This window comes from Arachis ipaensis, chromosome B03 (assembly GCF_000816755.2).
Source record: "Arachis ipaensis cultivar K30076 chromosome B03, Araip1.1, whole genome shotgun sequence".
Classification (NCBI taxonomy): Eukaryota; Viridiplantae; Streptophyta; class Magnoliopsida; order Fabales; family Fabaceae; genus Arachis; species Arachis ipaensis.
The window spans coordinates 86,952,634-86,968,205 of record NC_029787.2 but is presented as its reverse complement, the minus strand read 5'-3'; the positions used below and the strand labels follow the sequence as shown (position 1 = coordinate 86,968,205).

Sequence of the window (15,572 nt, the reverse complement as noted above, 5' to 3'; positions counted from 1 at the left end):
AACATTGAACCTGTGATGAAGAAGAAATAATCTTAAATCCTAAAACTAAATCCTAAGAGAGGGGAGAGAACCTCTCACTCTAAAAACTACATCTAAAACTAAAGGAAAAAGTATTATAAGGAGGAAATGCGAAGAAAAACTTATAATTCTAATATATTTCTAACACTTATTTTTTGAAATCTTTAAACTGAGCATAAAAAAAACTGAAGGAAATGCGAAGAAAAACTTGATACTAAAGAAGAGATATTATAAGGAGGAAATAAAAGGAAAAAGTATGTGCGTCTTAATTGAAAATTTGATACTAAAATATACTGTTAGGAAAAAGAATTTCTAAATCAAACATTGCAGATTTTATTTATTATCAATTTTACTATTCAGTTCATGTGAAGAAAGAAACAAATGTAGAAATAATGTGAAAACAAGCTGATAAAAAAATAGAAAGTATAACTTATATTAAGCAATTTAAAATAAAAACAACATAAGAAAATGGTTTTAATCAATGTTCTGGAAATCGATTCGGACTAGCCGGTCGAACCGGTTGAACCGTGATCCGCTGCAAAAAATGACTTGGACAAATGTTAAAACCGCCAATTTCAAAAATCGTAATTGAACCGTTGAACCGGCTGGGAACCGGTCGGTTGAACCGAATCGTGACCCGTCCGGTTTTTTGAATAAGGGGAAAACGAAGAATGCGTTGCTCTGTGCTGTGCCCCTCCCCATTTCGTTCCTAACTTTCCTTCCTGCATTCATTCTTAAGGTTCTGAAAATCGGTGCGAATCGGCCGGTCGAACCGTAAATCGATAGAGAGAACGACTCGGGTAGATGCTACAACTGGCATTTTGAAAAACCAATTTTAGACCGTCGAATTGGTTGGAAACCGGTCAATCGAACCGAACTGGGACCGGGCCGATTTTCTGAATTTTTGCAAAAAGCCAAAAACGGTGCCGCTTGGATTGAACCCTAACCATTACCCAACCCTTACTCCAAAATGGCAAAACGCGCAGCACTTCCCCCATCACCCTCGACCTTGAGCTACTCCTTCCTCATCTTCATCGAGCTCCTCCCTCACTCCCTGACTTCCGTCCAGCCACCGGCCTGCTACTACTGCCGTCGCAACTTCGAGCTTCGAAGTCACCGTCGAAACTTCCTTTCCCTCCATCGTGCATCCACCGTTTGAGCTTCGAAACCACCGTCACCGGTCTCGCCTCCTGCCTCCTGCCTCTGTCCCGCAGCTACTGTCCCGCCGGTGCCAACTCTGTTCCACCGGTCAGCCCTTCGGATTATATACTCTTTCTGAGCCGGAGGTGTGCTTGATATGTAGTTTCCCTATTTTGATTTTAACATGGTGCTCATTTGAAGGGCAATATTATTTAAAATACTCTGCTTTTGTCTTACTTCATCTATACAGAAACCTAAAAGTGTAACATTTTGTTTGTCATTGTTTTAAAAAAGACTTCATATATGCATTTTTAAAACTTTTGTTGGTGCAGGTGAACTTCTTAGCCAAAGTGGTGGCTTTGAAACCCGGAGATACTATGCTTGGCATGATAAGAAATGTAATGCAAGGAAAAGATGAAGGTGTTGACAATGCTGGTAATGATGATGAAGGAAATGCTGAAAAGGGTAAGTTGAATCGGCAAATGTTACTTAACTGGACTATGTTAAGTGTGAGTAGTAAGAAGTAAAAATTTAAAATGGGGTAGAAAAGCCTAAGATTAGCAGAACACACTGTGTTATGCAAATTTTAGGCAATAAAAATATTATACGCAGCATATCAAGTGCTCCTTTTCTTCTGTCATTTAGTTGTTAGGGGGATTTTTAGCAAATTATTTAGGAAAATAAATTATCTCTCTTTTCCTGCGTGAGAACTTATTTAAAATTTTATACACAAATCTCATCTATGAAACATTCTCCCCCATCTTGATTATGTTAACATACTCACCCTAAGTTTTATGCATGAATGCAAATTATAGCAACATAACATGTATAACTTTCATTATAATCAGGTGAGTGCGACAGGAAGGAAGTCGCATCTAGTACGTCCTGGCATGTTTCTTGAGACCGTCTCCAAGTTAATGTCAAAGTCATGCTTGTTACATTTTATTCTTTGGTATAAAGCAAATTGGACTAAGATGATATCTTTTATGCACTTTTTTTATTGTTTTTGTTGTCTATAGTGAATTTGAAGTGTCGCGGGTTTCACCCATGTGATCATCTTATTAAATTAGAGCTTGTGAGTTTATGCTAATTTTGTAAAAGAGCTTATTTGGTTTATGTTTCTTTTGTTGAAAACTTTATGTTCCTGAAGAATTTCTTTGTAAAGATTTTACCATAGTATATGTTACAACTTATAAATGGAAATCAAATGAGCTCTAACTCTCTTGCATGCTTATGTCTTTCTGTTTGTTTGATTAAAGTGCTTGACTTATGTATTCTTAGGACTGAATGAACTTATATCAAGACAAATTGGAATGTTTGCTTGATTTAATGCAAGGTATGTGCTTGGTTTTTAATAATGTGTTGAATGTGTGGCTTGTTTTTATTTCTTGTTTATTCTGAATTTTGGTTACAATTTGATCTAGTTGGAAGCAGGGAAGCAACTTTTAACTCACCGAGGCTATCTTCGCTTCCGACCGTAAATGAAGAAGGAGAAGCATCCTAGAGAAGCTTTTTGTTTGTCATCAAATTAGAAACCTTGGACAATGATTCTTTAGAGTGTTTTTATTTATAATTATATTTTAGAGTGTTTATTTATAATTTATTTACTATTTTATTATAAAACGGTTTTTTCGGTTGGACCACGGTTGAACCGATTGGACTAGTAAACCAGTGAACCAGTGACAAGAACGGTTTGATGATCGATTCGGTTTTCAGAACTTTGGACTTTTAATATAACATCAATCCCAAACTATGAACAAGTAAAATTGTTTATGATGATTACCATACAATAATATACATAATAAAACATGTTCCACTCTTTCTACAGAAATTAATAAGATTCTACATCACAATTATAGATCAATTAACATAGAATAATGGACTGTAGTTACCATACCATGTACACAAGCCAACAACCAGAAAAGGACAGATACTTTCCACTATCTCAGGCTTTCCAAAAGAGAGAAAACAAAGTGTACCGAGGACAAAATTATGATGGTGGTGGATACTGCCATGGGTTGAATTCAACGGATTTATTATCAACCTCATCAGTGACTATGCTATCTATAGCAGATCTATGTTGAGTGTATTTACTATTGTATTAACAGATTTCCAAGTCATCCTAAGGAGTGGTTGCCACTTCTTCAGTTATATCAAACCACTTTGTTTTGAAGGTTTCCCCTTTGGCCTCCCTTATTTTCTTTTCAGCACGTTGCCTCTCCTCCAACCTGTAAGGTAACAGACACAACCTTATTACACATGCAATGTAAGGTGAAACTCAAAACATATTTTTATGATCTTGTATAGCCTCAGTGAGGGACAGATCACAGATCACAGATCACAGATCACGATAACATAAATTTTTGGTCTTGTCTTGGTACAATTACCTCATGCAAAACTATATATCAGTCAATATTGAATATTGATTGTAGGATGGTGATGGTTTACTATATTTCTGAAACAGAATGCAAGAGGAGTGAAAGAAATGGTAAGGGACCTGCTCCTTTTCAGCACCAGATTTGGTTATGTTACCCATCTCAAGTGCATATCTATCTGGGCGTAAACGGGAGTCCGATGGCAAGAGTTTTCTTGGAGCTGTGTCGAAACTATTTAATTTGTGTTCAAAATATGTATAATCAAATTTGTCCTCCTTTGGAACATCAGCAACATGCCACACCTGTGCAGTCAGCATGCTTAGCTTGGAGAATTTGATCTTTCACCATTTAGCTTATCAGCAAAATAAAAAGCATAATGTATGAAATCAAACTCACTGACCTCTTTCAATTCTATACCTGGACGAGGCTCTCCTTCTAAATTACAAGATTGATATTGCATTGACTCATTCCATTTCCCAGTTATCAAAATTTCAGGCTCCTCTACAGCATTATAAACATACCCATCTACCTCATAGCGACCAGCCCTGCAAAATAATATTGATATTGATTGAGAATGAAAAAACAGCATTAATGGAGGAGTGAATGACAAGTTAAGGTAAAATATAGAAATATGAATAGCACAATACTAAGTTTCTTACCCAAACCATCCACATGGTTGAAATAAAGGAGCACTTAAGTTGCACTGCTAGAAGTGAAGGAAATCGTAAGCGAAGCACCTGAGCTGCATTTTAATAAACACTTTCCTTTGCTTTTCTTTCTCAACTGATTTTCCCACTTTACATATACTTTCTTTGGCTTGTTGTGGTGGTAGATTTCAATTCTATTTGTTTGAACAAAACATTTATCTTATTCTTTTAACCCTGTAGGAACTTGAATTTTCTATAGTTTGAGCATATAGGATTTTTTTTTCTTTTGACCTTTCCCCCGGGAGTAAGGGATCCAAACATCTTTCTTGTTATGTTTAAAGGTTGTGAGGGCAAAGAAGAAGGACACAGGAATCATGTATGCGATGAAGATCATGGACAAAAAATTCATTACTAAAGAGAACAAAACAGCCTACGTGAAGTTGAAACGCATAGTTCTCGATCAATTGGATCATCTTGGAATTGTGCGCCTATATTTCACATTTCAAGACACGTTTTCTCTATGTGAGTATTCCTGGATGCTTTTTCTCTTTGTACTTGCTTTTGCACTCTCTTACTCCTCTCTGCGATTTCTTCTCTACTTTCTTCTCCTCAAGTTTGCCAGGGTGGCCTATTTGCTATTTGACATTTTATCTCCTTTTTTTCGCTCTGTTCCTTTTTCATTCGAGAAGACATGGCACTTGAATCCTGTGAAGGTGGAGAACTTTTTGATCAAATAATCAGGTTAAGCTAACATAAAACTTGAAGGCATGTGTTCAATGTGCTGCAGTATATATCTTGTTTGGAAAGAAAATTAAAAAAATTTCCATGGCACCTGCTGAAGGTGTGTTGGTCCCATAGGACAGAAAGTTTATTCCGATGTTAGGTATTGATGCAAAAAGAATTAAACCATGACTTGCGCTTTGATTTTATTATGCTCTTTATGGTTTTCCTTGGAGAGAAAAATTTTTTGTAAGGGTTCCCAAGATTGAAGATAAATAAATATGATATCAAACTAATTTAGAAGTCTTATATCAAACTAATTTTTTGCCTTAAGCTTCCATTCTACTGATTTGATTGGATTGACTAGCTGCCATAGTAAATTTATTCATAAAGTATTATTCTAACCCTAGCTAACCATAGTTTACAGTATGAAAGTATGAATATGAGATGTAATATCTACATATTGAAAACTAATGACCTTGTGCTCTTTAACAAGATTCCTTTATTATAACAAGATCGTTTGGCCAAAATTTCACAAAATTCATTACTTATACCTGAACATAAAAATCAACTTCTAACTATAGGTATCATTCAAACGCATTAATGTGAAGTACTTGAAGGAAATGTGCAATCAACTCCAATTCTAAAACAAGATATCAGATAGCAAATTTACCTAATTGGGAAAGAAACTAGGATTCACGCCATTCCACGGAGAAGGATGCTCTTCAGTTGCAACCAACCTTTTTGAAGATGGATTACCAATTACCAAATTAACATTGGTTTCCACCTGCAAACGAAGAGAGCCCGACATGTTATGATCACTAGGTAGGACAAAGATGTGAAGAATTAATAGAACTATACAACAAACTTTCAAAAAGAGAAATCCATATTTGAATGAAGGCTTGTGAAAGCATAATTTTGAATGAACTTTAAAAAAATGTAGATTTGATGTTCAACTATACCATTGTTCTTCCAGCATGCATGCTGTAAGGGACCCAGGGGAACTGGAGTTGCCCCCTGTTTTCTTTCAGACCATGTCCTAGAGTTGCTATGCCCAAATTAAGTTCAAGATTAGGACTGCCACCGGTAGAAAACAAACACAAATTCAATTTTACAGTGACATTAGTCACTTGTACATTAAGAGGAGCAAAATAGATCATTGTTATACCTTCATTGATGGCTGGAGATTTCATCTCTCCTTCATATGTACTTGGCTCAAAGTTAGTCACTGCTTCCCTTCCATTGTATTTGATAGCAGCCTTGTCATAAGTCCTGATTTCCAGAAAATCAAAAGGGATACACATGTTGGATTTGAGCCCTAATGAGCTTGAAAATTCAGGGTAATAAATTCAGTGCAGGTAGAATGTAATTCACGTATCACTAGGACCTTGCAGCTTCTACTTCGCTGTCGAATAGCCCAAGATATATATACCTGCATCAGGAAAAGCATCACAATCTCCATAACCGAAACGCCTTTTACCAATCGTTTCTTTGAAACATGCATTTTTTGTCAGAGCAGGGCCACTAACCTTCGACGGAGACACGGCGGCAACCAGCGAGAGCAGAGACGACGGCAAGCGGTGACCCGACGGCGAGCTGCTCCAAGCCACGGACAGAGAAGCCAGCGAGGATGGGGACAACGTGCCGAGCTACCTGGGTTCCGGACAGGGGAAAGAGGAAGAAGCGGAAGCGCTGAGAACCTGGGGACGGCGGCGGCAAAGAACCTAGGGCTAGAGTTTTGCTGTTTTGGTTTGGGACTTTCACTGCATTGCTTCAGGGGCACGAATAATTAATGAAATGTGCTTCTCATACCCGAAGCAGAAACAGTGTCGTTGTGGTGACATGAATGGATTTAGCAGTGGAGATTGAATGAAATTGAGAGCAACTTGAGAAGATAAAGAACGATCAAAGAAAAATTTTGATTTTCTGATTTTTTGATATGTTTTTGTTTTGTTGTTTAAATTATTTAAAACTATAAAATTAAGATGAATTAAATTCTAAAATTTAATTAATTTAAAAAGGTATTTTTGTCTAATCAAATAAAGTAAGGGTACAAATTATAACACATTATCAAATTACTCCGTACTCTCAGAGAGAATGAGAGAAGGAGAGAGCGGGAACGAGTGTTTGAGGGCGAAACACAGTGAGGATGGCGGCCATGCCGTCGGAAGAGATAAGGGGGAGAGTGTGGGTGGGGGTGCATTCGGTGCCAAGGAGGGTTTTTCACGAGGGGGTTTTTCAAATCCTACAAAGATCTCCTTTAGAGATAAAGTCATTGGGCAAGAGAAATCGAAGGCGTTTGCACTTGCAGGATCTCTATCTGGGGATAGTATAGCCACGGTGGTGGGCAAGCAGGGCAATTCCCAACCTCCATGTGTAAACTTCACTGAAGAAGCCAAGCTTTGTTTGGCAGAGCCTTATCGAGAAGCTTTAGTGATTAAGGTTCTTGATAAAAATTATAGTTACACAGCTCTTTCACACAAGCTTCGGATGGTTTGGCGCATCAAAGGTGGCTTTGATCTGCTTGATGTGGGGTTTGGATACTTCATGGTAAAATTCGATGCATGTGAAGATCGTGAGAAGGTCATGCTTGGTGGCCCGTGGTTGATTGAGGGGCACTATGTTGCTGTAAAACCGTGGGATATAGATTTTCGGCCATGTGAGCAATCCTTCGGGTCTACGCTTGTATGGGTTCGGATTTCGGGACTCCTAATTTGGTGCTATCAGGAACAGGCCATGATGCGTATTGCTTCTGCAATAGGAGTTCCCATCAAAGTGGACTTAGCCACTAAGTTGGCTGAGAGGGGACGATATGCCCGAGTATGTGTTCAAATAAATTTAGGACTGCCAGTGATCAAGCATATCATTGTGGAAGGCGTAACTCGTGTAGTGGAGTATGAAAGTTTAAATTTAATTTGTAACTCTTGTGCACGTTATGGTCACGATATGGCACAGTGCTTGGGTAGAGACTCTAGGGAAGGAAAGAGTGCTGATTCCGATGCCACCAAGCTATGGGACGGTATAAAGGCAGTGCCACATCCTGAGACCAAAATTCACAATTCAAATGAAGTAGAACCTAATGTGGTAGGTGGCGTTACTGGCAAAAATCCTGCATCGAATTTGCAAGAGGATTTGAAGGCTAATAATTTGGAAGGAAATAATGTTGAGGAGGCTTGCATGCATGATGAACCAGGCTGGGAGCAAGTTGTGAGGAAAGGTAAAACCAAGCTGGGTCAGAAGCAATTTAACAAGGTCCAAAGAGGCATTCAATCCAAAACTGATTCAAGTAGAGTAATCAGGCCCACCATTCACTTCTCTCACACGAATGGATCCAGCTCCTATCGCGCTAGGGTCGGGTCACGAGTCAAGGTCGGACACAGCGCTTCCCGTGTTGGTGAGACGTCGATCTCCTCAACCCGACACACCCCAGTGCTTTGTGGGTCCTCTCTCCGGAAACGACCAAGGCCGGGGTCCCTACAGAGCTCGCCAGTTGAGAAGAATGGAGGCACGGTGGTGGAAGCATCGTCATGTCTTCCTGCAACCGTGAAGGAGGGTGTTACCGTGGCGGTTCCATTGGAGAAGGAAGGCGCATTGCCGGCTGTTACTGCGTCGGTAGGCGGGATTAAGGAGATATTCCAGGGAGATTCGGCAAACCTGAAGGTCACGGGAGTCACTTCCGCTGGGCAAGCCTCGGTTTGAGGTTGGTGAAGCACTTTGATTTTCTTGTTTTATATCTTTATATATTATATTATGGATAGTTTAAATATAATAGCTTGGAATATTAGGGGTGCTTCTAATAAGTTAGCCCGGGTGAATTGTAAAGAGTTGGTTAGGAAATTTAAACCTGTAATTTTTATTGTGGTTGAAACTCACTGTCGTTTTCAACACTTGAAACTAAATTTGGGGATAGAAATACCAAGTTCTTTCATGTCCAGACTCTTGTGCGGAGAAAGCATAATAAAATTCATGGTCTCTTTCTTCAAGATGGGGTGTGGGAAACGGACCCGGATGTCCTTAGAAAGGAAGCTGAATCCTTCTATAAATGCCTATTCTGCCAGTCAGAGGATGTAGACTTAGGTTGTCTTGGTGATGTGCCGCTGCCTTCCCTGAATGATGAAGCCTGTTGTAGCCTCACAGCGCCAGTCACTCTGGAAGAAGTTAAGTCGGCTATTTTCAGTATGCATTCTTTTAAGGCGCCGGGCCCTGATGGGTTTCAGGCTTTCTTCTTTAAAGAATACTGGAAGATTGTTGGTTTTGATGTTTGGACTATGGTTCGTCATGCGTTCTCTGGTTTGGATATGGATCCAAGGATGATGGAAACTCTTGTGGTTCTTATTCCGAAGGTAGAAAACCCGGTTTCCATGAAGGATTTCCGACCAATTAGTCTCTGTAATGTGGTTTACAAAGTTATAACGAAGGTCCTGGTCAATAGACTTCGTCCCCATCTCAAAGAGATTATTGGGCCCCTTCAAGGAGGGTTTATCCCGGGGAGAGGAACCCCTGACAACATCATTGTAGCACAAGAGGTTCTCCATTTTATGAAGAAGACAAAGTCAAAGAAAGGCACCCTGGCCTTTAAGATTGATTTGGAGAAAGCGTACGATAGAGTGGATTGGGGATTTCTGAAACAAACCCTGGTGAGTTTTGGCTTTCCTCCTCCGACAGTCAATCTGATTATGCGTTCTGTCACTGCTTCCTCACTGTCTATCCTCTGGAATGGGGATAGATTAAATAGCTTTACTCCGAGCAGGGGTCTTAGGCAAGGAGATCCTATATCACCGTATCTGTTTGTGTTGTGTATGGAGAGATTGTCCTGTTCAATTAATTAGCAAGTTGATAAAATAAGGGCGTGTGGAAGCCAGTTGCGGTTTCTAGAGGGGGTCCAAGAATTTCTCATTTGATGTTTGCCGATGATTTGCTTCTTTTCTGTAAAGCTGAAAAACAACAAGTTCAAACTGTAATGGTAGCTTTGGAAAATTTCTGCAGAGCCTCTGGGATGAAGGTTAATGTGGAAAAATCTAAAGCGCTATGCTCCAGGAATGTTTCAGCGACAAGAAAAGAGATTTTCACTGGAGTCTCCTCCATCAGATTCGTCCAGAACTTGGGCAAGTATTTAGGGGTGAACCTTAATCACTCTCGGGTGACACGCGCAACTTTCAACGATGTTTTGGACAAGATTCGGGGAAGGCTAGCCAGCTGGAAAGGGAGATTGCTTAATAAGGCAGGCAGACTCTGTTTGCTCAACTCGGTAGTGACTACGATTCCTACTTATCGCATGCAAGTATCTCTCTTCCCTAAAGGGGTAACTAATAAGATAGAATTCATGATAGGAAACTTTTTAAGAAGATGTTTAGTTGGGAGGATAGGGGTAATTGGCTTTGGCTTTGGCGTCAACATGTTCCAGAAAAGCACAAATTTTTGGCTTGGCTATGTCTTCGGGAGGCTCTTCCTACTGCTGCATTTCGTTTTAGGAGGGGCATTTCGCACACGGATAGCTGTCCACGATGTTTCTCAGGTCAGAAATCGGTTTTACATTGTATTCGGGATTGTCCAAAAGCCCAACTTGTTTGGCAAGCTTTAGGGATCTCCGATCAACCAGTGGATTTGATGAGTTGGTTCTTATATAATAGCAAACAGCGCCCTTTTAGATTCTTTTCTGGTCTCTGGTGGATTTGGTATTCGAGAAATAACGAGATCTTTCATCCTCACGAGCATTGGACCACAGACAAGGTGATTGGTATGGCTTTGTCCTTAGAAAAGGAGCTCCAAAATATTTTTGAGTTGCAACGACTATCTATCCCCTCAACCATTAGTGGCTCTTGGATTCCCCCCTTAGTGGGTACCTTTAAGATTAATTGTGATGCTAGCTATTCTGGCAGTGGTGCTCGAGTTAGTTTTGCTTGTGTTAGCAGAGATTGGAAGGAAAGGTGGCAACGAGGCTGTCTGGGAACAATTGAGAGTCGTAGCATTTTGCAAGGAGAGTTGTTTGCTATTTGGAGAGGCTTTCTTTTAGCATGGGACTCGGGACAAAGAGACATTATATGTGAGACAGACTGTGTGGAAGCATTTACTATTGTCAATAATTTACAAGATTGCTCTGGGTTTATTAATCCTTTGGTGTTAGAAATCCGAGATATCATGTCTTGGAAATGGCGTGCTGATCTTCGGTTGATCTTGAGAGATGCAAATACAGTAGCAGACATCATGGCAAAGACTGCAATGAGGACTATTTCTCCCCAAGTGGAGCTTCCATTGCCTTGGAAGGAGTTTGAGAGTAGTATTCAGTGGGACTACCTTTCTTAAGGAGTTTCTTGTTTTTTTTTCTTTCTTAGTTTTTGTTTATTTTCTTTTAAGTTACCAAAAAAAAAATAAAGTAATAATGTTTAATATTTTTTATAAAATTAAATAAAAAATATTTTTTTATTTTTATTTAATTAAAGGGTATATTAATAAAGTGGTGATATAATATATATTTAAAAAAATAAAATTAAATATTGATGTGAAAAATAAATTTCACGTGACTTATTATTACTTGTCCATATTTTAAATATATGGATACGTATGAATTTATCATGTTATTGAAGCAATCACCAAAACACAAATATCTTTTGCATATAATAAAAAATGAGTCACGAAATAATTCTCAAAGATTTTTTATAAATAAAAATAATTTGAAATTTTGTATGAGCGAGTTAACAAGGTATGACGTGTTTGGAGGTACTCCTAAACGCAAGGACGAATACTATTGGGCAAAACGATTCATTGAGGAGCTTCAATTGGTCCACGTCAGCATGAATGACATGCTCCAAGTCTCGCTGTAGTCGGGAGTGACCAGTATAAAATGCGAAGGGCAAACGGGGCGTACCATTTTTCATTCAATAAACGAAAACCAATCTAACAAACCAGCCATCAACTTGGCCACCAGAAAACCCAACACCACCGTTAACAACCACTTCACCGTTTACAGAGCGCAACTACAACACGGTGACGCCATGACTGGCTCGTGGGCTCGCGGGTCTCTCATTGTTCTCGCCATCGTTTCCCTCGGTAATTACTAATTAGATCTCTCTCTCTCTCTCTCTCTCTCTCTCTCTCTCCGTTCCCATACTTTCCCCTGCATTGTTTCGATCTACGATATTCATGGATCACTTCTTTTCACTTAGTAGATAGTGTTTGGATCTTACTGCGGTAGCTTCTTATTCTGATGTGACTGACAGAACACCTCGAAATTCAAATTACTATTAAGCGAAGCACAAATGTCTTAAGAAATATTCTTCAAACTCTTCTTTTTTTTTTTTTTCTTTTGTCAGGGTTTAGATTGCACGCATAAACTTAAATTGATCGTGTACTGTAGTTTGTTATTTTTCATGAATTAAAATAGAAACAGCTATGTAATATTCCTCTTCCTCGATTACTTATTGATAATACGTATCTGTTTGTTACTTATATCTTCAGATCATAGATTTCAATTCTCTAAGAGAAGAAAGATGTCTTTGTATAATGCCGTTACATGATTTGATTATACATCTCATTTGGCAATCAGAGTTTGTGTTGCAATTAACGTTGAGAATGTTCCATTTCACAGGATGTATGTTTGCAATTTCCATTGCAAAAGAGGAAGCAACCAAGTTGGGTACAGTTATTGGGATAGATCTTGGAACAACTTATTCTTGTGTTGGTGTTTATAAGAATGGCCATGTTGAGATCATAGCCAATGACCAGGGTAACCGTATCACCCCATCATGGGTTGCTTTCACCGACAGCGAGAGACTGATCGGGGAGGCTGCCAAGAATCAGGCAGCTGTCAACCCCGAAAGGACCATCTTTGATGTCAAGAGGCTTATTGGAAGAAAGTGAGGACTGAGGAATATTCATGTTGTTAATTTATGTTAATTAATCGGACTTCTTGGACATATAACTCACGTGTATGTATTTACAGGTTTGAAGATAAGGAAGTCCAAAGAGACATGAAGCTTGTGCCATATAAGATTGTGAACAAGGATGGGAAACCTTACATACAGGTAAAGATTAAAGATGGTGAGACCAAGGTGTTCAGCCCTGAGGAAATCAGTGCCATGATTTTGACTAAGATGAAGGAAACAGCTGAAGCATTCCTTGGAAAGAAAATCCATGATGCAGTTGTCACTGTCCCTGGTAAGTCCACCAAATTATGATTGATTTCTCATGCCATCTCGATTGTTAGATTCCTGCTTTTTGACTTTATTCTAATTTTTGTCATTTTCTTTTCAAATTTACAGCTTACTTCAATGATGCTCAGAGGCAGGCCACCAAGGATGCTGGTGTTATTGCCGGTCTGAATGTGGCTAGGATTATTAATGAGCCCACTGCCGCTGCAATTGCGTATGGATTGGACAAGAAAGGTGGCGAGAAGAACATCCTTGTCTTTGATCTTGGTGGTGGGACTTTTGATGTCAGTATTTTGACGATCGATAATGGTGTTTTCGAGGTCCTTGCTACAAACGGAGATACTCATCTTGGAGGTGAGTACTTTTCAGTTTTCACTACAAAATAGAATAATTTGAAATTAAGCAGGAAAAGATAGTTTCGATTCAAATTTTCTTTCTGCAATTAATGCCTGTTCTTTCTTCTTACCTTAACACCAGGTGAGGACTTTGATCAGAGAATAATGGAATACTTCATTAAATTGATCAAGAAAAAGCATGGAAAGGACATTAGCAAGGACAACAGAGCACTTGGCAAGCTCAGGAGAGAGGCTGAGCGTGCCAAGAGAGCTCTCAGCAGCCAGCACCAGGTCCGAGTGGAAATTGAATCACTTTTCGATGGTGTTGATTTCTCCGAACCACTTACCCGAGCTCGGTTTGAGGAGTTGAACAACGATTTATTCCGTAAGACAATGGGGCCTGTGAAGAAAGCAATGGAAGATGCTGGATTACAAAAGAGCCAGATCGATGAGATTGTTCTTGTTGGTGGAAGCACAAGGATTCCAAAGGTGCAACAGCTTTTGAAGGACTACTTTGATGGAAAGGAGCCCAACAAGGGTGTCAACCCTGATGAGGCAGTTGCCTATGGTGCTGCAGTCCAAGGAAGCATTTTGAGCGGAGAGGGAGGTGATGAAACCAAAGGTATACTATAGTTTATGTACTTGGTCACAGATCATAAGTTTTAATGATGCACAGGTAGAATGCCAGTTATTAATCTATCTTGTTATTATATGGCAATCTGTTTCAGATATCCTTCTCTTGGATGTTGCTCCACTCACCCTTGGAATTGAGACTGTTGGTGGGGTGATGACAAAGTTGATTCCCAGAAACACAGTTATCCCTACCAAGAAATCTCAGGTGTTTACTACCTACCAGGATCAGCAGACTACTGTCTCCATTCAGGTACTGTTCTCTTATAAATTAGTAATGTCTAACTGGACAGTGAACTTGAATTGCTAAAGGGGTTTGATTCTAACTTTGATGCCTTAATAAATGATCAGGTATTTGAAGGTGAGAGGAGTCTTACAAAGGATTGCCGACTGCTTGGGAAATTTGATCTGTCTGGAATTCCACCAGCTCCAAGGTTTGTTTTTTCCTGCTCTCATTCAGGCCTCTCTAATAAGTTCTATCGCGTTGATGTGAGGACTTCATCTGTATCTTGGTTGTCAACTGAACAGGGGTACCCCTCAAATTGAAGTGACCTTTGAAGTTGATGCAAATGGCATCTTAAACGTCAAAGCAGAAGACAAGGGCACTGGTAAATCAGAAAAGATCACCATTACAAATGAGAAGGGACGCCTGAGCCAGGAGGAAATTGAGCGAATGGTTCGCGAAGCAGAGGAGTTTGCCGAGGAAGACAAGAAGGTCAAGGAGAGAATTGATGCCCGCAATGCTCTTGAAACTTATGTTTACAACATGAAGAACCAGATCAGTGACAAAGACAAGCTGGCCGACAAGTTGGAATCCGATGAAAAGGATAAAATCGAGGCTGCAGTGAAGGAAGCGTTGGAATGGCTTGACGACAATCAGACAGTGGAGAAAGAAGATTATGAAGAGAAGCTGAAAGAGGTTGAAGCTGTTTGCAATCCAATTATCACCGCGGTCTATCAGAGGTCAGGTGGGACTCCTGGTGGTGGTGCTTCTGGAGAGGACGAGGATGATTCTCACGATGAACTCTAGACATCTTTCCTCAAACTTATTTTTGGACTGTTCTACATAAGCCGAGGCTGGAATTTATGAGAAAGTAGCAGTTTAGGTTGAGTATGTTAATTTTCTGATAGGAGGGGAATTCAGAAGAATGTCCCTGCTCTTGTATTTTTGGTGGCGTAGATACTTCATAGAATTACTTGTATTTCTTTCTTCCTTTTATGTCTTCATATAACAACTTCTTGTTAACCTTTGCGTGCCTTGTTTCTTGTTTTGCACTGACTTCTATTTCTCCACGTTCGTTCTTCGCTTCAATGTTTGGACTTTCCTCGGTGTCTTAAGAAAGAAACTCAATAAACCCCCCATTTTAACCCCTTTTTTATTTTTAATTCCTTGCAAATCCCTTTTCACCTCTTTTATCTAAAATATAAAAAACCCTAATTTTTGTTACGAGATGGATGTCCATATCCATCTACTCAGCATGATTTATTCTTCCTTTGAAGTTTTATTGGGAAGCACAAATATTAAAGGCTATGCCGTACATGCTTTTTCAATATTTGTAA

General features: G+C 39.4%; 2 protein-coding genes and 1 long non-coding RNA gene across 4 annotated transcripts; 2 read left to right on the top strand and 1 right to left on the bottom strand.

Annotated features, from left to right (window-relative positions):
* LOC110270227 lies at positions 990–2,525 on the top strand. The gene is made up of 4 exons (XR_002359519.1): positions 990–1,304; positions 1,491–1,623; positions 2,007–2,071; positions 2,178–2,525. It is a non-coding gene; the product is annotated as an uncharacterized LOC110270227 (long non-coding RNA).
* On the bottom strand, positions 3,275–6,674 carry LOC107633371 (ethylene-responsive transcription factor RAP2-7-like). Of its 2 annotated transcripts, XR_002359518.1 has the most exons (4): positions 6,430–6,674; positions 5,863–6,332; positions 5,574–5,687; positions 3,275–3,386 (listed from the first exon to the last, which is right to left on the bottom strand). XR_002359518.1 is itself a non-coding variant. In XM_021119054.1 (3 exons), exons 2-3 carry the CDS (start codon positions 6,202–6,204, stop codon positions 5,574–5,576), a joined length of 456 nt encoding a protein of 151 aa, XP_020974713.1. In that variant the 5' UTR covers positions 6,205–6,332; positions 6,430–6,674; the 3' UTR covers positions 5,559–5,573. The 2 variants fall into 2 exon arrangements, 1 of the variants encoding a protein (XP_020974713.1); XM_021119054.1 differs by lacking the exon at positions 3,275–3,386 and having other exon boundaries at positions 5,559–5,687.
* LOC107630670 (luminal-binding protein) lies at positions 11,749–15,291 on the top strand. The gene is made up of 8 exons (XM_016333872.2): positions 11,749–11,947; positions 12,486–12,753; positions 12,840–13,054; positions 13,159–13,401; positions 13,525–14,004; positions 14,111–14,265; positions 14,364–14,446; positions 14,541–15,291. The coding sequence occupies exons 1-8, from the start codon at positions 11,893–11,895 to the stop codon at positions 15,040–15,042; spliced, it is 2,001 nt and encodes a 666-aa protein (XP_016189358.1). The 5' UTR covers positions 11,749–11,892; the 3' UTR covers positions 15,043–15,291.